This window comes from Diplodia seriata, assembly GCF_021436955.1.
Source record: "Diplodia seriata strain FDS-637 chromosome Unknown scaffold_5, whole genome shotgun sequence".
In the NCBI taxonomy this organism is placed as follows: Eukaryota; Fungi; Ascomycota; class Dothideomycetes; order Botryosphaeriales; family Botryosphaeriaceae; genus Diplodia; species Diplodia seriata.
Window position 1 is genome coordinate 2084624 of NW_027117312.1, and position 20973 is coordinate 2105596.

At 56.7% G+C, this 20973-nt stretch overlaps 8 protein-coding genes and 1 non-coding gene across 9 annotated transcripts; 5 read left to right on the top strand and 4 right to left on the bottom strand.

Moving 5' to 3' along the window:
- Positions 1-405: 405 nt before the first annotated feature.
- Positions 406-888, top strand: SLS55_005617 (uncharacterized protein; the record flags this gene model as incomplete). The annotated part of the gene is made up of 1 exon (XM_066777064.1): positions 406-888. The coding sequence occupies one exon, from the start codon at positions 406-408 to the stop codon at positions 886-888; it is 483 nt and encodes a 160-aa protein (XP_066632906.1).
- A 240-nt stretch (positions 889-1128) lies between these two features.
- Positions 1129-1528, bottom strand: SLS55_005618 (uncharacterized protein; the record flags this gene model as incomplete). Its single annotated transcript, XM_066777065.1, has 2 exons — positions 1129-1183; positions 1245-1528. 2 exons carry the CDS (start codon positions 1526-1528, stop codon positions 1129-1131), a joined length of 339 nt encoding a protein of 112 aa, XP_066632907.1.
- Positions 1529-2546: 1018 nt separating this feature from the next.
- On the top strand, positions 2547-2868 carry SLS55_005619 (uncharacterized protein; the record flags this gene model as incomplete). The annotated part of the gene is made up of 2 exons (XM_066777066.1): positions 2547-2671; positions 2724-2868. 2 exons carry the CDS (start codon positions 2547-2549, stop codon positions 2866-2868), a joined length of 270 nt encoding a protein of 89 aa, XP_066632908.1.
- A 1281-nt stretch (positions 2869-4149) lies between these two features.
- SLS55_005620 (uncharacterized protein) lies at positions 4150-5260 on the top strand (the record flags this gene model as incomplete). The annotated part of the gene is made up of 4 exons (XM_066777067.1): positions 4150-4183; positions 4234-4443; positions 4498-4825; positions 4882-5260. 4 exons carry the CDS (start codon positions 4150-4152, stop codon positions 5258-5260), a joined length of 951 nt encoding a protein of 316 aa, XP_066632909.1.
- A 1081-nt stretch (positions 5261-6341) lies between these two features.
- Positions 6342-9116, bottom strand: COG3 (Golgi transport complex subunit 3; the record flags this gene model as incomplete). The annotated part of the gene is made up of 4 exons (XM_066777068.1): positions 6342-7208; positions 7265-8603; positions 8665-8945; positions 9006-9116. The coding sequence occupies 4 exons, from the start codon at positions 9114-9116 to the stop codon at positions 6342-6344; spliced, it is 2598 nt and encodes an 865-aa protein (XP_066632910.1).
- A 354-nt stretch (positions 9117-9470) lies between these two features.
- Positions 9471-11246, top strand: SLS55_005622 (uncharacterized protein; the record flags this gene model as incomplete). The annotated part of the gene is made up of 1 exon (XM_066777069.1): positions 9471-11246. One exon carries the CDS (start codon positions 9471-9473, stop codon positions 11244-11246), a length of 1776 nt encoding a protein of 591 aa, XP_066632911.1.
- Positions 11247-12005: 759 nt separating this feature from the next.
- SLS55_005623 lies at positions 12006-12094 on the top strand. Its single transcript has one exon. It is a non-coding gene; the product is annotated as a tRNA-Ala (tRNA).
- A 2671-nt stretch (positions 12095-14765) lies between these two features.
- On the bottom strand, positions 14766-16503 carry SLS55_005624 (uncharacterized protein; the record flags this gene model as incomplete). The annotated part of the gene is made up of 4 exons (XM_066777070.1): positions 14766-14976; positions 15035-15617; positions 15673-16410; positions 16473-16503. The coding sequence occupies 4 exons, from the start codon at positions 16501-16503 to the stop codon at positions 14766-14768; spliced, it is 1563 nt and encodes a 520-aa protein (XP_066632912.1).
- Positions 16504-18917: 2414 nt separating this feature from the next.
- Positions 18918-20771, bottom strand: SLS55_005625 (uncharacterized protein; the record flags this gene model as incomplete). Its single annotated transcript, XM_066777071.1, has 3 exons — positions 18918-20440; positions 20496-20631; positions 20682-20771. 3 exons carry the CDS (start codon positions 20769-20771, stop codon positions 18918-18920), a joined length of 1749 nt encoding a protein of 582 aa, XP_066632913.1.
- Positions 20772-20973: the final 202 nt, after the last annotated feature.

Consider the following 20973-nt stretch of genomic DNA (forward strand, 5'->3'; position numbering starts at 1 on the left):
AAAGAGACTCCCGAACGAGCCTAAATGCCAAGCACATCCTTTCTTTGGATTTCCCCGCATCCTTTGTGATGAAGGGGCGTCTTCAACACCCATGTCTTTCAATGCCATCCGAGCTTCTAGAATCAAAGAAAACAAATGCTGCCCAGCATCGATCTGGCCTTGTTCATCCCCCAGGGTCCTTTGTCATGCCGTCCACAGATGGCTTATCGGTCAAGCCAGACCGGACCACAGGACAAGAGCTTCGTTTGGGCGTCAGCCACGAGACTGGACAGCCAGAGGCATTCGTCTTTGAGACAGATGTGTATATGACACACGAAGCTTGCTCCCAACAGATGACTTCACCAAGTCTCATTCACTTACTAGTCCAACCACATACACTCCCTTCCAAACAAACAAACAAACAAAATGCAACTCATCACCATCATTTCCGCCACAGTCGTCGCCTGCTCTGGCTTCGCTACCGCGGCCCCCAACGCCATTCCCGCGACCGACCTCGCGTTTCCCACCGCAGTCGCCGAGCTCGACGACTACAAGGGCATCGCAACCCAGGCTGGGCAAACCAACGGCGATCTCGACGAGTTCCACGAGCCGACCATTGAGAAGCGCGCCGATTGGGCTCGCTTCGTCCAGTTCTGCGAGCATGCTTACGGCAACGGGCAATGCAACACCAAGGACTTCAGGCCCGACACCGGCTGCTACAGCGTCGATGGCTTCCTCAATAATAGGATCAGCTCCATCTACTTGGCGCGTCATACCGTGTGCACCGTCTACGCGAACGAGAAATGCACTGGCAACTGGCTGAAGGTGTTCGATCCTGGTTACAAGAACTTCAAGGGCCAGAGCTCAATGAACGACAGGATCAGCTCCATGAGGTGTTCGGCCAGGTAGAAGCTTGGAGTCTGAAGCGATGGCGCGTAATGAGAATAGAGGGGTCTGGTGCCTTTCAGTGTATTCGATTCGTACATAATGTTAAACCTTATGGAGCTGCTGCACATACGCAAGTATGCTTGGTTGCCATCAGGATATGATGCCGGCCGTGAAGTCGTCCCGTAAGCTGTTGTGAGACTGAGCTGATGAGTCCGGAGAAGAAAGTCCGCAGTGGGAAGGATCCGCATGACCATCATGCGTTCAGAAGTTCTCCATCTTGTAGACCTCATAGGGAACCTCCTCGTAAGGATGAGCCCTGCACCTGGCGTTAGCTCGGATATCACACCACATTCAATAGTGGACGGGAAGCCGCTAACTTCTTCAGCGCGTCCACCGCCTTTCTCGCAACATCGTCGCCAACGCAGAGCGTCTCGAACTTGACCTCGTCGACTTCCTCAATATCGCCGGGCTTGCCAATATGCGGGTTGGCGCTGGCGCCAGGCCTGAACTGGCCCTTGCCCGAGGTGGTGAAGCCGCACTCGGTGTAGTCGCCCGGGCCAGGATAGCGGCCGGCTCCGGTGGCGAAGATCGCGGACTTGATGGCGGGCAGTGCGGCGGGCGGGGTGAAGAAAACAAGCTTGAAGCGCGTAGGCAGCGACATAGCTGTTCTTTGCGAAACGACGGGATGGCGGAGCTAGTCTGGATGCGAGATGGAAGGTCGGATCAGCGGGAAGTGAAGTGAAGTGCATGCTAATCTGGGAGCGGGGTCAAGAGAGGCCAGTGCTGCGAATTGCGGGCCTCCCCGATGTGCAGAATCGAGATCCCGATCGCTTTTCGTCCATCGCTTTCTGCTGCGTTTAGCCTGTGGCACCGGCAATGGGTGATTGGCACCCGCGCGGAGCCGGTCACTCTGCGTACTGGACGAGTACATTCGTCACTGCAATGACGAGATTGGGGATGGAAGTCGCAATTGCCTCCGCCAGGATTCAATAGCCAGATAACGCGAGCGTGTTATCATGGAAGCAGTGCTGGCACCAATGGGCGAGGGGAAAGGGGTTCGATGCGGGGCAAGATGACGCTTGAACGATCAAACGCACGCAGCTGATTGACAGAGAAGAGCGCTGGGCACGAGCCAGGGGGCCAAAGGACGGCGGGACCGGTCTAGCCGGGCCTTGCCTCAGCACGTGTGGTGTTGCGTCAAGCCACGGAGCGTTGGGGGAGTCGAGCGAACCGGCTTTGGTGTGGCGGCACCGCGATTGCCATGACGTCACCTCGACGCGCAAAGCCACTGCCCCTCCCCCTCCAATCGCGCTTCTGCACAACCGGACCATGTGCCCCTCACGTCTATCTGCTTGTACCTGAAAGGGATCCGGGGAATTTGTCCCGCTAAAATGACGCGCCAATAACGTAGGTGCCCGCCTGACTGCTCTCACTGGCTCTCGCGCTCCTGCTGCTTCGGCTGCCCATGAGGCGCAGCCGCCTTGTTTGACCGGGCACGCAACGCGGCCAAAGGACGCTTTCTGCTTGCGGCCATGACGTAGCGTGAGCCAGACATTCAACATAAAAGAAGCCTTCTACCCCGCCTCTGCTCTCTCCCATCACCAACTCATCACTGCACTCCTCAAACATCTACACCTACAACCTCAAACACCAACCACCAACAACCAACAACCGCAATCATGTCTGACGCCGGTCGCAAGGATTTCTCCACCAAGGCTAAGGAGGAGCTCACCCCCGACTCCACCAAGTCCACCCAGCAGAAGACCAAGGAGGCCTTCACCGACACTGGCGACAAGCTCGCTCGGTAAGCACTGCAACTATTCTGCATCATCGACTCTCACTGACACACTTCACAGTGGTGCCCAGACGGACGACTCCAAGTCTACCGGCCAGGAGGTCGGTGACAAGCTCGGCCGCAGCCACGACCGTCACGAGCACGGCAGCACTGGCGAGAGCATCCTCGACAAGGCCAAGCACGCCGTTGGTATGGACAAGAAATAAGCTGCTCGCCTAGAGGCAGCGGCTATGGGACACGATATGACGATGGAAATCTTCTGGGGCCCAACAGCCTGGACAGTAGTCTTATGATACCACTTTATGACTGAGAAATGAAATCAATTCTCTACACCTCAACTTTCCGAATGTGCTCTGTGATCTCTTTGACTGTGCACTGGATGTATTGATTGTTTGCAGTGACTGCAACACACCCGCTATGATTGGCGTACTGGTGTGTAACTACACAGGCGCATTTTGTGACGCCGTGTTCAGAGTGGTTAGCCCCTCATTTGGCAGCCAGTAATTATCTTCAAATGTTGTGAAACAGGCTGCGTGGGCTTGTTGTGTAGGCGGCTTCCCGAGGGAGGCCGCAGAGGATGCAGCGCTGGTAGTGGCAGTGTGCAAACAGCATTGCGCTCGATTCAGGGTCGTGCTAAGCTACGGGATCTGCTGCAGAGCATTTTGGTACCTGCAGTCAACCGCCGCCGATCACCCATTGTTGTGCTGAATGATCTGAGGCTGGGCGCCACCGCAAGATATTTTTTGCGCCAGCGATGCGCGCGGCGCGTGTCGCACGCGTCACAGGGTAGGCTGCCGGGCATTTTCGACGCCTAAAAGTGAGCGTGACGACAGAATGGGCGGCATGGACCACCACGTTGGCAGACCAAGTATTTGGGCGTGGCTGCCGAGCACGCACAGGGTCCTTCTAGGCCGGGATGACGCTGTTGGGCAGCTGGCGGGCGCGGGCTCCGCGCGCACAGATTGGCGGGGCGCGGCGCCGGTTCGCGTTGCTGGGGCCGCCGTGTTTACCTTGCGTGGAGCTTGGGCCACCTGCGCTGAGCGGGAGGCTGGGGATCTCCAGAGCATGTGGCTGGGAACAACCTCCCCATTTTCCTGCACACCGCGCAGTCCCATCACTACTAGCTGTGCGCCGCGTCCCAGAGAACTTCGCTCTCCACTTTCACACCCTTCGCAGCAATCACCCAGACGGCCCGCGTAGCCTCATCTGCGCTGTCCGCCAGCTCAGTGCCAGACCGAGACCCAGCCCGTCCCCACCGCACCACCGCACCACCAGACAAAGAGCCCCGCGTCTGCGCATTCCACGACTTCCGAACACCCTCTTCCCACGCGAGCTTACATTCCTCTGCCGCACCCAACGCACACCTCGCCGGAGCACATCCACTCCGGTCTCGATTGGCAATCCTCTTCGCGTCGCGTTTGCTTCCTCGGGCCTGCGGGCGCCGCTGGAGCACCTTCTGTCCCTAGTGACTGTCCTGCCCTCGACATATGGCCAATTTGAAATTCGCCGTCACCATGCAGAGTAAGTCGTTTGTCCTCGCCGCGCCCAAGTAGCCTTTGACTGCGGCCTAGATTTCTTGCAACGCTGCCAGACTGCTCTTGATAAATCTCATGAGCGTGTCGACGCGGCCAAGGAGAAACTCCGTCCGTGGAAGAATGACATTGTTGGCGCCTGGGAAAAGTCGAAGAAATTTGCTAAAGAATTCCATGAAGGAATCTTGCCCTTCCTGGGTTACCATCATATTCTGATGATCCTCATCGCCATCGCCGTCATCCTACTCTGTAAGTCCCTGTTTCGCACTGGACTCCCTGACCTTGTGTACTAACCCGGTCCAGCCCTCCTGCTTGCCGGTTGCTCCAGCACCTCGCCGCTTATTCCGGGAATCTTCCTCATCAGCCTGTACTACAAGTCCTACACCCCCACCTACGACCCGTCCCAGGTCGACCCCGGTGTCACCGCTGCCATTGCCAACATCGTTGGCAACGCCGTCCTCGAGGTCCGCGTTGGCTACTTCGGCATTTGCGTCAACCCCAATGGCGGCGACTTCCTGTGCTCCAACAACGCTACCGCTCTTGCTGAGCAGATCAATGTCGATCAGGACCCGCTGAACCTTATCTGGGTTGCGAGCACCTTCAAGGACAGCATCGTGTTTCCCTACCTACTGTGAGTGTTTCTTGCCACGCCGAGAGGAAACAGGCATACTGACATAATCAACTCAGCATCGTCGCCATCATCCTTGCCTTCATCACCTTCATCCTGCTCGCCACATTCCCGGGCTGGCATGAGGAGCAGGACGCCACGACCGGTTCCGACGTCGACGTCAAGCCATTCCCCTCGCGGCCGGTTTCACAGGTCGCTCTCGCTCTCATCTTCATCTCGTCCATCTTCGTGCTCGTGTCGGTGCTATGGCAGCACACGGCGTCAGTCGCCGCCGCAACGGTGGCTCAGGATCTCGGAAACGGCAGCATCAGATCGGGCGTCGGCACCGCTTCTATGGTCCTCGGCTGGTTCGGCTTTGTCCTGCTCATAATAGTCACGATCGGCTTACTGGTCATGATACTGAGCATCATCGTCCTCGACAAGCTTACCGACGGTTGAGCGGTGTTTTTTTTCGCAGCATTTCTTTCAATAAGCCCTTTTTTTCGTTTCACCAGGAGATGATGAAAGTTTAGCATCGACCGGCCATCACACCGTCGTCAACGATACCCCACCAATGTTGTCAGCGATAGCAACTGTCCCCGAGAAGCATCATACGATTTCCCCCACTTTTTTTTTCTTTCCCTTCTTCTTTCCAGCGAACTTTGCATAGGTCAAGCGATTGACGGCTTTTCTCGACCGTTCGGCGGGATCTGACAAGACCAGCCCCAAACTGTCGAGCTTATTTACGAAGGTTCATTCTGGCTTTAACGGGGGATACAAACGAAACGACCATGGAATGTGAATAACGGGGAAATAACGATTTGGGTATCTTCTTCTCTTGGGTTGGGGGAATCATTCTGGGTTTTGTCTGAGCGATCAACTGGGTTTCTTTCTTCTTCTCTTCAACTTCTCGGGTTAATACTTACAACATGTGGAGAGAGCGAGAGGATTACGATTATCATGACGAGGTGGAATGGCATTTTTTCCAAAGATGGAAAGAGAGTCGTGTGTGTTCAAACCTCTCCACTTTTTTCTTCTCTTTCTCCTATTTCCCTTTTTCTTCCTTCTTCTTTTTTCTTCTGTTCAACTTGCATTACAATCATCTCGCATAATGAGGGCGTTTAACTTTCCGGTGGGGAAATGGGATGGGATGGGGGAGAAGAGGCCAAAGGGAACGAAGCAGGCGAGAAGATAGATTGGTTTCTTTCTTGGCTTTTTGGACTCAATTTGGTGGGGGAGAGAAGATACCACGATGAGAACGAGCGAACGAGCGAACGAACGAAGCATAGCAAATACTCCCCCTTCAAACGAAGCAAAACAGGACGAATGAATTACAAAAAAAAAAAAACATCAAATCACTGCTGATCAGAAGAAAGTGAAAAAGTGACATTTTGATTGCCTTCAAGGGCTCGCTAGTATCAACGCTGCTGCCGTTGCTGCTGCTGCTGCCCCCGCCGCCCCGCGCTCCAGGTATCTTGTAATCGTTCTCCACCATCTTCATTTCCCCTCAGCACAACATCCCCAATCCAGAACAGTCCAACTACGTACTAGTAACGCTGCCCCCTTGCTCATCATCATCCTCGTCCTCGTCCCCACCCCCACCCCCATTCCCCTCCTGCCCCACCGCCGCCGCCCCCTCCAGCTGTGCCCCGAGCCCGAACTGGCCGACCCGGAACACGCCGGCGCACCACTCGGCAAACACGCCCGGCTCCCACACCTCGTCCGCCCGCGCCTTGCCCTTCTTGGCCGCCGCCGCCGCCGCCGGGGCCCTCTCGTCCTCGCCCAGGCGCTGCTCCCAGAAGGTCTCGTAGTTGGCGACGACCTGCTCGACGACGGCGACGACGAGCGTCTCGCGCGTGCGCAAGTCGTCGACGTAGGCGTCCAGCTTGCCGCGCAGGAAGCCGACCTCGCGCTCGACCGAGGCGCGGACCTCTGCGACGGCCGCGGCGGCCTGCTCTCCGCCAGGTCCTGCTCCTTTTTTCTTCTGCCGTGACGCGGCGGTCAACGGTGCTGTGACGCGGCCGGCGAAGGCCGAGGTGAAGTCGTTGATGACGGTGCGCAGCCGGCCGTCGAGCTCGGCCTTGGCGTCGAGCATGTTCTCGACGACGCGCGGCAGCAGCGAGCCGCCGACGAGGCCGCGCACCAGGTTGGCCGGGTTGAAGAGGCCGCCGCGGTCGCGGAGCTCGTAGAAGGTCGACGTCACCGACGAGAAGTCGAGCGAGACGTCCTGCGCGACGAACTCGATGTCGAAGGCGACGATCTGCTGCTTGAGCAGGAGCAGGTGCTTGATGAGGAAGAGCTGCGAGTCCGTGGGCGAGTGGCGGGCCGAGATTTGCGTCGCCGCGGCGTACAGGGAGAGGGTGGTTTGGTGGACGATTTGGTGGGCGAGGTCGTCGAAGACGGTGGACTGGTGGTTTGGGTTAGCAAGCTGGGGATGTTGATGTGGAGGTTCGAATCATTTACGTTTACGAGGCGGTAGATTTTACTGAGCAGCCAAATGGCTTTGCGGAGTGTGGGGTACCAATCCCTGAATGCGGCCTCTGCGTTGAAGGCCCAGCGCGAATCACCATCTTCATCTTCCAATCCCGCCGGAATCATCATTGGCCCGTTCGTGGTCTTCTTCCCCGATAAAACAGGGCCTGTCTGATCTGCTTCCGAAGGCTTTCGGTTGCGTGAATGGTAGTCCAGGTCTTCGGGCTTGGGCTTGTAGTACTCGATCTCGTCTCGAAGAATGGACAGAGTAAGGAAGACCAATCTTGTCTGGGCATCTTCTAATGCGGGAAGGATCAAGTCGGCGAAATTGAGCCGTACCGACTCGACCGGCTCGTATTCTTCCTCTTCCTCTTCCATGTATCGGGTCTGAATCAAGGTGCAAAGTTCGCAGAGTTTTACCAATTGTGTCTCATGGATGGTGCGCGGCCGTAAATAGTCGTAGAAGGGTTCCATGATACTCTCCAGAAAATCATACACACCTCCCTCGCCCACAAACCATTCTTCCCACAACCCATACTCATCGAAGCAGATGCCGCGGATGTAGCTGATACTGCTCCTTGCGAACGTGACCAGGTCATTCGCAGAGCTTGGTGCCAGAGATATTTCCGCCATCTTCTTCGCGATCAAAGGAAGTATCAGCCTTCCCCGAGTTGCCGCGTAGCTTTGATAGAGTTCGTTCATCAAGCTCTGGTACTCTGGTTCAGAGTCGGGGTCTGCATCAGCTGGTAATACAGCTCTTTTTTGGATCTCCAGGCCCAGCTCCTTCAGCTCTGCTGCGCCCACGCGGAATTTGGCATAAAGTAATGCGGACATTGTGGTATCGTTCAGCTGGCGGTCCGCTATCCTCTTTGAAACGTCGGCCGCAATCTCGCGAAGAGTATTGGTAAAGTGGACACGGATGAGAGATAGAGCGCGCGTAAGCAGTAGTCGGTAGCGAGATCGGTATGTCGCAGACTCGCTGTGGTTCGGATGCGCCATCATGTAGTCTATACAGCTGTCCAGGTTGAGCAGCATATCCGTGAAGCCTTCAGCGCGGACGAAATTGGTTGCGCCGGGAGCATTGAGCCTCCTTGTGGTGGGCTCGAGGTAAGTGTAGTATTGGAGGTTCTCGGAGATGTCGTCGGCAAGCTTCGTAACACGCTTCTGGTCTGCTATCAAGCCCTCGCATTGGCTCTGGAAGGTGGTGGTCTGGGCAGAGACGGATTTGAAGGAGTCGGAGAGGGCGGACAGGAGGTCGAGTGCGGAAGAGGTGCTTTCCAGCAGGGAATCGAGGTGTCGGTGGGACAGGTGAAGCTGGTCGCGGTACAGCCTGAAAGATGACAGCTCATAAGTATCAAGCGCAGCACATTGGCCGCTGAGGAAGCACGTACTGATACTCCTCGTGGCTTGCGTCCAGCAGCTCGTCGCTGATGCCATTGTACCAGTCTCCGAAGTCCAGCTCGGTGCGCAGCTGGTCTCTCGAGCGCTTCTTGAGCTTGTGCTTCTCCAGATCACGCTCCTTCTTTATGTGGGCCCTCGCGACATCGTAAAAGTCGCTGAACGACTTGGCGCGGCGGGCGACGGTGGCCTGCGGAGGCCCATTATCCAGCTCGGGCTCCTCGACTATGTCCGGGATGGCTTCTACGGGATCGACGTCAGCCTGGTTGCTCTCCTGTGGGCACAAGCATCAATACTACCATCGGCGCGGGCGCATGGGGAGGGCGAGGCTTACATTGGGCTGCTTGAGGAGCGACACGCGGCGGCGGTGGGCTTGGGCCCGGGGCTTCTCGGGCTCGCGGTGGTGCTCGGGGACAATGCCGCTGATCCAGGCATCCTCGTACATGGTGATGTTGGCTGGGAGTCGCGATCTGGGCGGGCGCGTGCCGGAGCTCTGAGCTGTGGGTTCCTGCCCGGTGCTGCACACCTGGTCAGTTGGACCATGGGCCGCCCCAGCTTCGGAGCGGAAGTCGGCGGCGGCGGGGCGGGATGCGGCGCCGAGGCTGCAGGGATGGCGTCCGCTCCGAAGCTTGAGCGGCGATGCGCCGAAGGATTGGTGACGTTCGCGACTGTCAGTCTTCTCGACCGTCAGCACTGCGCTTGCCCAGGCCTGCGGCTCGAAAAAGCTCGGTGCCCAGAGGCAGATTCCCTACTGAGCCTGCGACACCATCTACCCCGCAATTCTCGACTCCCGCTCATCATGTTGCCCACGCGCTGCTTGCGCCAATCCGCGCGCCGCATTAATAAGACGGCCAGAGCTTGTCCTGCCCGCTCTGCTGCTGCCACCACCAGCACCCGCGCTGTCCGCAAGCCTTTTCCTCGTTCAATTGCAGTCCTCACAGCTGTCGGTACCGCCACTGCTCTTTACCAGTACTCGGCCGGCAATCAGATCTTTCGTAATGCCTACGCCGAATCTCCAGAAGAGCCCGAGCTCGTTTTCGAGAAACCCCGGAAGGCTGCCAGTTCGAAGGAGGAGAACAGGGACATCATCAGCTCGCAACATCTGCAGGTCAAGAGGAGTTGGGAGAATCCTGGTGTCTATGCTTGGGGCTCCAATGATGGCAAGGTCGTTGCGCCGGACAGCCAGGAAAGGCACATCAAGACGCCGCGCCGCCTGAAATGCTTCGATGGTCTGCTCCTGCGCGATGTGAAGCTGGATCGCTTCGTTGGCGCTGCCATCAATGAGAAGGGCGACCTGCTGCAATGGGGCACCGCGTACGACAAAGACTGCGTTGCGCCAGCAGTCACGCTGAGAGGAAAGAACTTGAAGTCTTTGACGCTGTCCAGGGACCGTGTAATTGCCCTGGCATCCAACGGCAAGGTTTATTCGGTTCCCGTGTCAAAAGAAGAGCAGGAGAAGGGGAAGAAGACTTCTGAGAGCAGCTGGATTCCTTTCTGGAGCTCTAGCGCGCCAATCAGCTACCGCACAATTGAGCCGACCAACCTCAAGTCTGGCGAAAGAATTACCTCTGTTGCTGGTGGACTGGAGCACGTGCTTCTACTCACCTCCAAAGGCCGTCTGTTTTCCTCCGCTTCCAGCGCTCTCGACTATCCCAGTAAAGGCCAACTTGGTATTCCCGGCCTGTCCTGGCAGACCCGCCCCCAGGGTGCATACGACCTTCCTCACGAAATAACCACCCTCAGTGGTTTTGACATGGCCAAAATTGCCGCCGGAGACTACCACAGCGTAGCCGCTGACAAGGAAGGCCGAGTCTTCTGCTTCGGTGATAATTCCTTCGGCCAATTGGGCGTCCGCTATGATTCCGAGGTCCCTTTCGTCGATGCCCCCTCCTTGGTCCCCATCTCAAGCCTTTACCGCGGCACCGGTCTTGTCCCCAAGGTTACAGGCGTCGCAGCTGGGGGCAACAACAGCTACTTCACCATCGACGCGACGCGTGTCTCTAACCCGGGATCAGACGATGCGCTCGCCCGCCGCAACCTCGGCAACGTAACTGCCGACGCGTGGGCGTGCGGTCAGGGCATCTGGGGCGGCCTGGGCAACGGCCGGTGGACGCACATGCAGGACACGCCCGTCAAGATCCCCGCCTTCTCCGGCCTGTTCGAGTTCGACGAGAAGACGAACAAGGTAGTGCCGATCCGCCTCTCGCAGTTCGCCGTCGGTGCCAACCACGTCGCCGCCGTCATGGACAACATCGCCCATCTGACCGCCGGAACCGTCGGCACCAGCAGGAGGAGCGATCAGGAGTCCGAGAACGCGACTAACTGGGGCGCCGACATTCTGTTCTTCGGTAACAATGAGCACTACCAGATCGGCACCGGCAGGCGCAACAATGTGAGCACTCCCGTCTACATTCAGCCGCTGGATCAAGTGGCGGAGAGGAAGATCAGGGGTAAGGAGGAGCACCGCTTTCAGATCACGCCGACTAAGAAGGTCAAGTTGGATGGAAGATGGGTTGAGTTTGGACAGAAGGTGGAGTGCGGAAGGGGCGTGACGGCTGTGTACTCTGGCGTGTAGGGTCCATGGTGATTGTAAGTTATTGGAGGCCATGTTTTTGGGGCGTTCGGCGTGGGATGGAGATATATCAAGTTTCATGCTCCCTGCTCTCACATAATTGTAAAAAATAGGAACGAAAACAAACGTCAAGTCCAGGGGTAATGGATCAGGTCCCTCTAGGTACTGCCTTCTCCCCCTCCGGAGTTCAAGATTCCTCCGCAGGAAGGAGGAGAGCCAATGACATGTACAATCAACGGATTTACTTTCCCGCTATTATCGGAATGGCCTCACGGTACTCAGAGCCTTGATATGAAGCAGCATAGAGGAACATAGACAGAGGGGTATGAGATATGGTCCGTGCATATGAAGTCGCTAAGCCAGCGCAAAGTTCTGAAAACTACAGCTCAGCGAACAGAGCGGGGAATCTACCCTAGAAGCACCGGGCATTCTTCTGTGAACTCAGAGCTCCTTCATATCGCTATTCTATCAGACGATATGGCTGTGATGCTTGGGTCACGAAGTTCTTTGTCACAACTCCAATCAGAGGGGATCGAGGCCCACTTTGGCACCATACCCGCAATTGATGCTCAATCGAATTTCTCCATTGCAACTTAATCTTTCGTGTCTTGCAAATCTTTCCGTGGTACTCTCTCAGCTTATAGTCTTCACTGACACCGTCAATTCCTCAGTGTCTTCCCAGTACGACCATCCGAAACCCTTTCAACGTTTCATTTTACGGTATATAGACACAGAAAACAGAAATGATGTCACGAATGACCAGGGCGCTTGGTCTAGGGGTATGATTTTCGCTTCGCATCATCCATTGAAGCACATGTGAAAGGTCGTGGGTTCAATTCCCACAGCGTCCAGTCTTTTTGCTTTTTGGGGGTCTCTAAGCATCCTTTTTGCCGGTCTATCGCGCTGTGGAGCTCAGCGGAGGACCGCAGAACCTTTGAACCGAATGCGGGACTCTTAATCTCAGCTCATGGAAGTGCCAAAGTTAAGTGATCGCAACTGAGATGTGTCAATGTCCGGCAGTCGGAGACTTTTGAGCGATTATTTTTTAGTCAGTTCTTCTTCTGAATCTTGGCCTTGATATATATAATCTTATTCTCTGTCTATCATGATATATGAGGGTTTCCTCTCCAGCGTCCGCCTTTTTGCTTTCGGACCTAGACATCCGCCATCCAGAAGAGGTTTACAACTTTCCAGAAGAGAAATCACAGCTCATGCGTACGCTGACCTCACAGGTCTACGTTGAATGCCGGGCGTCTCCTCGGTCTCCTTAGCCTCGCCATCTCTTCCCACTCTGCCATCTTTCCCATAGATGTTTCATGGGGTGATTGCTGTCCAAACTGCACAAGAGTTGGAATTTAAGTAGCGAAAGCGTTGAGTATAATTTCTTAGTACAGTTCGTTTAATTATCAGCGTGTCACCATGGATTTTCATGTTGGGATTCTGGGGTACTGAGAAAGGTGGGGAAGCAGGGGAGGGTCAATTCCGAAAGACCTCCGTTTCTTCAAAACCTGGGTACAAAACGAGAGACTCTCCAATCAAGATACACAATAAGCCTCATTCGCCGCGTCCCCTCAAACTCAAGAGCGCAACTCCATTCCAAGCCCGTTGCGCCAGCGAAGCTTCTTCTTCTGGCGAGATGTCGGCGTATCTTGGTAAGATGTTTCGGTGACGTTTTCGGCCCAGTATGCCCCTGCTGAGCTTACAAAGCCAGTCTTGTAGATGATAGTTAGCATTAGACAAATCTAGGAGCTGCTATTGAGGATTGACATGTCTGTCACGACAATCGAGGCCTCTCGATTCTCCAACAACCATCTTACATCATATTCCTTTGGAATGAGAAGACATCAACATACAGAGTGAAAAGTTGGACTTGAGTCTGTGCTCGTGCCTGGGCGTGGGACATTGCTTTCGGAGAAGGTGCCTGACGTAAGGAATGATAATCATCAGGAGCATCGTAACAAGAGAAACGGCTGCTTCCTTACTCCATGATGGAGTGGCGCCCGCTTCCGGTGGTGTTTGTCCATCCGCATCGATTGTTCCGTTTTCCATAGCAAGTTGAGGGTGAACGGAGCTCCAGCAGCAAGGCCTTGGTGTCACAAGGAGGAGTTTCTTGACACAGGCCCCCTGAACACGAGCAGCGTTCGTCGTCAGCCCTTGGAAAAGGTGCCGAGGGCACAATTGAGGGGAATGGGTATCTTACTTTTGTCATGCGCGTGAAAATTGAGAAGGTGCGTACGTCCTCGAGGTTGCCTCTAATGAGTTGATTGTGGCCTGTAGGAAGCTCGAATTAACAATAGATATCGGTCAAATGCTGGTATCTGATGATGCAGCAGGGTAGATTATGGCCGTCTGGCAATAGGAGGATCACGCATTTTATAGGCAATCATCAACGTCTAGGTGGGTAACGCTGGGGATGGCGGCAGGGATTGGAACAAGAAAGTTCCGCGGCAAGGCTACGCTCGTTTCGTTTCGGAAAGTAGCGGTAGCAGTACATCAACATCCGGGCATGTAACGCTTTGGAAGGTTAGGGTAGCTAAGGCATAAATAGCTCCGCGCGAGCGGTGATTGGGCGCGGATAGTCGAGACATGGTCCCCGAAATCATGCCCAAGATGCAGGCGCTGCAATCCGGTGACACAGACAGAGGCAAGGTACAGGCGCGCCGAAGGCCCAGGCCGCTGATTCGCGACGGCCGTTTTGAGCGGGCCAGTACCACGTGCGATTCCTGGGAGAGGGCCCGCGAGCCCGGGAACCCACGGCGTACCCAACGGCGGGCGGGCGGCGACGAATCAGCCTTCCTCAGCGACGCAGATGCTGGTGTCGCACATCATCAGCAGCTAACGGCGCAGTCGAGGAGGCGCATATGGGGCTAGGGGCGGGGCTATGTGCTGGAGCCGCGCAATGCCAGCAGACGTCTTGTTGTAGGTAGAGCCAGCCGGGCGGCCATATCTGAGATCGAACTGCACCTGCATACCACCACGTCCATCAGTCACAAGGCTATCCCACTTGGCTGCTAGTTTTGAAAGATACAGGGTTGATTCTGTGTATCAGACCGCGCAGAGCGGTTCCTTAGGTAAATAGCGCTTCCTTTGAAGTGAATGAATCACAAGCACTTGGTATCATCGACCAGGTCAATTATCGGGCGAGGAAATGTCCTACACCGATGTTGGCTGATTCTCAAGGCATACAACAAGTAATGCAAAGAACATACGTCGCCAAAAGGACACGATAAACATCACTAAACGAATTCTTATATAGCACAGTCTTCTCATCAGCGTCATCATTCTTTCGTTTCTGCCGTCTATCCACGTTAAAAAAGGGGAGAATAAAAAGAAGAAAAGTAAATATCTCCCAAATAACCCAAGAACCTACACCTCTACAACCCGCGCGCCGCTTCATGCACCACCCAACAATTCACAAGCAAGTCTACTCCGCCTCTTCCCACTCTGACTATGCTTTTTCTTCTTCCAACGCCTTTCATCTCAATAATTCGCAACATATCCTCTCTAACCTTTGAACGACATTTACGACTTGACGAGAAGGCTGCGGCCGGTCATCTCCTCAGGCTGGGACAGACCCATGACTTCGAGGACGGTGGGGGCAACGTCACCGAGAACACCGTCGGCCTTCTTCAGGCTGTAGTTCTTGGGAGCGTTGGCCATGACGAAGGGAACCTTGTTGACGGTGTGCGAGGTCTTGGGCTTGCCTTCCTCGTTAAGCATCTCCTCGGCGTTTCTGTATCACAGTCAGCAATTGCTTCGATCCATGGTTTTCGAAGTGGACGGTATCTTACCCGTGATCGGCAGTGATGAAGAGGGTGTAGCCGCTCTTCTTGCACTGCTCGTAGATGACACCGATGGCCTTATCGGTCTCGGTGACACCCTTGATGGCAGCCTCGTAGACACCAGTGTGGCCGACCATGTCAGGCGGGGCGAAGTTGTTCATGATGAAGTCGAACTTGCCCTCCCGGATGCGCTCGGCAGTCTTCTCGGCAACACCCATGGCGCTCATAGTGGGCTGCAGGTCATAGGTAGCGACCCTAGGCGAGGGAATCATGTCGCGGAGCTCGTTGTCGAACTGCTTCTCGACACCACCGTTAAAGAAGAAGGTCACGTGAGCGTACTTCTCCGTCTCGGCGATGTGGCACTGGTGGGTGCCCTGCTTGCCGAGCCACTCGGCCAGAACGTTGCCCATCTTCTGAGGGGGGAAGGCAACAGGGAAAGTGTACTTGGGGTTGTACTGGGTCATGTTGGTGAGGGCGATGTTCTTGGGGTAGGGGAACTCGGGCAGCGGAGAGCGGTCGAAGTCACCCATCAGCTGGGTGATCTCGCGGACACGGTCGGAGCGGTAGTTGAAGAAGAAGAGGGTATCGTCATCTGGTCTCCCGTTAGTCGCGTCTCCGTAAGAGATTAGGCGGGGAAAGGTGCTTACCCTTGATTCTCCTCTCATCACCGCCAACGATGATGGGCTTCAGGAACTCGTCGGTCTCGCCAGCCTCGTATCTGGCCTTGACGGTAGCGAGCGGGTCCTCGCTCTTCTCGCCCTCGCCCTGGACAATGCCCTTGAGGGCAACCTCGAGTCTGTCCCACCTCTTGTCGCGGTCCATGGCGTAGTAACGGCCGACAACGGTGGCGATCTCACCCAGACCAAGCTCCTTAGTCTCCTTGAGGAGGTGCTCGAGGTGGCCGGCACCCGACTTGGGGTCGGTGTCACGGCCGTCGCCGAAGAAGTGGATGAAGACCTGGGGGACACCGACCTCCTTGGCGAGCTTGAGCAGCGCCAGCAGGTGGTTGATGTGGGAGTGGACACCGCCGTCGGAGACAAGACCGAGGAGGTGCAGGCGGCCGTTGCCGTTCTTGGCCCTGCCGAACGACTTCTGGATGTTCTCAACGTCCTTCAGCTCGCCCTTCTTGATGGTCTGATCGATGCGCACGACGTCCTGCCAGACGACACGGCCAGCGCCGATGTTCAAGTGGCCGACCTCGCTGTTGCCCATGAGACCCTCGGGCAGGCCGACGGCCAGCGACGAAGCCTCAATCTCAGTGTAGCCCTGGGTGACCTCGGAGCCCGGGCGCTTGAACTCGTCCATGACAGGGGTCTCGGCGGCGAGGATGGCATCGCCATTCTTCGGCGACTTCTCGCTGGCGATTCCCCAGCCGTCAATGACGACTTAAGGTACGGTTATGTCAGTAGGGCTGAACACTATGTTGTCCCGCAAGGGTCCGACTTACTCAGAACGGCCTTCTGGTCAACCTTAGCCATTTTTGTTGGATTTGCTCTGATGGGGCTGAATGCAGCTGAGAGGAGTGAGATGTCAGCGGGAAAGCTTCGCAGGGCGATTCGGACGGGACGACCAACCTTTTTAGGGCGCTTGGACACTTGGATAGTAGGGGGTGTGGTGTGCTGAGAGTCTCTCGATATCACGCAGTGGGGTGTTTTCTTTTCAACGGACACGGCGATCATCGGCGGGCGGGAGGGGCAGCAGCACCTGCAGCCACCAGGAAAGGGCCGACGTCACAAAGTCGCGGCCGCGTCCGATGGAACGCACCCACCCAACCACCCATGCCACGCCCTCCGAGACAGCCTCACCCCCGTGGCGCCGCCATTCGCCCTGTTCCGCTCGCTTCAAGGCCGCTCACTCGCTCCTGCTCCACCCACCTGTGCTGATACATCCTCGGCGCGTCCCACCCTCTGTTCCCTGCACGCTGCTGCTCGCCTCGACCCGCCCAGGCCCGCGCGTTCTTTTCGCGCATCGTTCGTTACTTACGGGGCCGCGCGCATCTCATCAGCTCAGCAGAGCGCAGCGCCGCAGCAAACGAGCACCTAGGCAAAAGGTGTTCATTCCGGGCCAACCAACCAGAATCCCCCGCTCCCATTGGGCCGGCCGCCGGAATCCTACCAGCTACCACAACCACCCCAGCTACTTTTCGATACAACCCTATACTTCCCGAAAAGAAGGTCCTCGGTGCCGCATCCGCCGACAATCATGGCCGCAACAGGCACCCCTCGGTTGTCGTCCATCTCTACACCCGCAACACCCGCTAACCGCGGTCTATCTGTCGCGCCGGCCGGAGGCTCGCAGGGTGCGACGCAGTTGCTCTCGTCGTCTCAGCAGCAACAGCCGCAGGCATCGGCAGCGGCGGCACCGCCGCTCCCTCCGCCCGCGACCTTTGACGTGCTACCTCACCTGCATGCCTTGCTGAACCGACTGCTCATCCAGAAACCCACAGACGCCGCGCAGCAACAGCAGGCAGGTGAAGAGGGAGGAGGGAAAGCAACGGCGGCAGGCGGTGAGGAAGGGTCGAAGGCTGGCGGAGGATCCGGAGGTGCCGCCGCAGGAGGTGCAGGCGCGAGTGCGGGCGCCAGCGCATCCTCCACCGACCCCGACGCCCAGCCGCTCGAGATACACCAGCTGGCGGCGGCGGCGAGCGCGCTCAAGGTGCGGCTGCAGAAGGCGCGGCAGGCGTGCGGGCGCCTGGGCGACATGGACAGGACCGTGGACGAGCAGCAGGAGGAGATTGGGGAGCTGGAGGAGCGGGTGAGCAAGCTGAGGACTGTACTTGAGGACATGGGCGTCGGTGCATCATCGTCGACGGTGGCGGAAGCGCGGGGGCCGACCGCCGCCGGCGGTGGAGGAGATGGGAGCAATGAGATGGTGCTGAGGGATGTGAGGCCGATTTAAAAGACATGCTGTGTACCTCATGGTCACGTTGGACGATGACTGGGTATGATAGCGTGAGACTTAAGGCCAGTTGGTACGTTAAATCCCTTCCAACTTGGTGTGTTTTCGGTAAGCCTGAGTATTATTGCACAAGTAGACCCTGCCTCCCAAAGACGAACAGAGGCTCGAAGCGCAAGAGCTCTACTGTGTAAGATGCAACGACTCGATGGTGCGGGGCCAATGCGTTCCGCCAGCGCAGCAAAGAGCTCCCAAACTAGCTCCAAAAAGTTTCTGGGACGCGGGAGTAGGGTTTTGGTGGATTCCTGCATCAATCCGATGCCGCGCCCACCAAACTCGCTTCCGATGTTCGGGACGGAAGTGGCGGGACGTTGGGTTGAGAACGGGAAGCGATGCGTCAGCGCTCGCTAACATCCGCCTCAACCGGCGATGCGATGATGAGATAACGACGTGCTCCTACCGAAGAGGCCAGAAGGCTCGAAGTTGGAGGCCCTGCATCCTGACGGTCTCATCCAATGCCGCGCTATGTACCCACCACTATCTATGATCAGCAAAATCGACGATCTGTTTTTTCCTGCTTGATTCATGATCATGCCATCTTTCTATTTCGGGAATGTACAAGCCCTACTTGATTCGTGGCAAATCGAGCATCCTCATTGCCTGTCGTATTATTTGGAATCTTCTCGAGAAGATGGGGCCAATGGTGCCCCGATTGAACCTCAAATTATTGATTGCAATTCCTCAAAGTTTTGGTCACAATGCACTAGGTTTGGAAGTTGTATATCAAGGTACGAAATGCCATTTGATGTCCAGATTCTATTTACAACCCATTTTCCGGCTTTGGTAGCTTCTATATCAAATCCATGAAAATTATCGTGACCTCATGGCGGAGGAAGAGGATGCGAGTGGGAATAACAAGGAGAAGAGAAAGAACAAGTCAACAATAAAACCAAACTCCCATGTGATCCGCTTTTCATAGTACAAGGAAAGGGCATGTTTAACGGTTGCGCTTCTCAGCAGCCTCAGCAGTGAGGACCAGAGCGGAAGGAGCGTCATCACGGGGCATGTAAAGCTCGACGAAGCGGAGCTTCTTGCTCACGTTGAAGTCCTCGTCGGCGAAGAGCTTGTTGAGCTCCTCCTTGGACTTCACCTGGTAGGTGGCGAACTGCTCAGGCTTACCACCGAAGGCGGCGGGCAGGTCCTTGTAGTTCCAGTTCTGGACGTCGTTGTACTCGGCGTCCCAACCGTGAATGCAGCGCTCAATGGTGTAGCCATCGTTGCAGATGACGAAGATGATGGGGTTGAGGTTCCTGCGGAGCATGGTGCTGACCTCCTGGGCGGTCAGCTGGAAGGAACCGTCACCAGTAAACAGGATGGTGCGCTCGCGACCAAGCTCCTTGGCGGCGAGGGCGGCACCCTGCAGACAGCCAGTGGCATAACCAATGGAGCCCCAGAGGACCTGAGAGATGGCAGTGACACCCTTGGGGAAGCGAGTCTCCCAGATACCGAAGTTGGCGGTACCGGTCTCGGTGATGACGATATCGTTCTCACGCAGCCACTGGCCGACGCGAGGCCAGAGCCAGGCCTGGGTAATGGTGGGGTCGGAGCTCTCGGCAACCTCCTTGGGGACAGTGTTGGTGGGGACGGGGCCGCCCTGGATGTTGAGCTTGGGCAGGCGGGCAGTGAGCTTGGTGAGGACACCGTTCATGCGGACACCGGGGTATTCCGAGTACTTGACGGTAGCGCCGTAGCTGTGGAGGTCGATGGTGTTGAGCTGGGAGGTGCGGTAGGTGAAGCCAGTGGTGTTGAAGTCAGACTTGACAGCACCGATGTTGATGATGAGATCGGCAGCGTCGATGCGCTCGCTAACACCGGCGTTGGAGCCGTCACCAGCGTAGACACCACCGTAGTTGGGGAGGGTCTCGTTCACAGCGCTCTTACCCATGGGAGCGACGAACGTGGGGATGCCAGACTTCCTGATGAAGGCGTCGGTCTCGTCCAGAGCCCTGTGCCTGATGGCGCAAGCATCAACGAGGATGACAGGGTTCTGGGCGGCCTGGAGGTACTTGAGGACAACGTCGACAACGTAGTCCTCCTTCTCCTCGTGGTTGGGAGAGAACTCGAGGTTCAGGGGAGTGTTCAGGCGCTCACCCTCGATCTTCTTGGTGACCATGTCGGAGGGCAGAGCAATGTAGACGGGGCGCGAGAGGATGTAGCACTTCTTGATGGCATCGTCGATCAGGGTGGCAGCCTCGTGGGGGTCGTTGAGCATCGACACGGCGCAAGAGACCTTGCGGCTCATGTCGGCGAAGGTGTCGAAGTCGCCATTGCCCAGGGTGTGGTGCAGCAGAAGGTTGTTCTTCTGGGCAGAGGTGGTGGGGTAACCGACGATGTGGACAATGGGAACGTATTCGGAGTAGGCACCGGCAATGGCGTTGATGGCCGAAAGCTCGCCGACACCGAAGGTGGTGACAATGGCAGAGATGCCCTTGATTCTTGCGTAGCCGTCGGCGGCGTAGCCTGCGGAAGGGTTAGCGCGGGGTCGAGCGGCCGAGGCGGGGCAGGCGGCACATACCAGCATTGAGCTCGTTGCAGTTGCCAACCCAGTTCAGGTCGCACTTGGGCAGGTAGTCGAGGGCAACCAGGTTGTAGTCGCCGGGAAGACCGTGGACAGAGCGGACGCCGACCTGGTGCAGACGGCGGAAGAGGTACTGTGGCTGGTGAGCTAGAGCGGGGAGCTTGGGGCAGGAGTCGGACTGACCTCAGCCACATCGATGGGCTGCTTGAGCTCCCGGGTGCGGATGTCCGGGGTGCTCACGCCGGAAGGCAGAGGAGTGGTTGCGCCGCTCATGGTGATGGCAATGGATGGTGTTTGTTGTGATGGGATGTGAATTGTTGGTGGCTGACTGAGGAGTGCGGCGGGTGCAGCCTTTTGTACGAGCAGAGCGACCAGGGTCCGCCATGACGAAATGGTCGCGCGTTCGACGAAGCCTCAGCAGCGCGGCGGGTGCGGACGGGCGCGTCACTCGACATGGCATGAGCAGGACGACTTT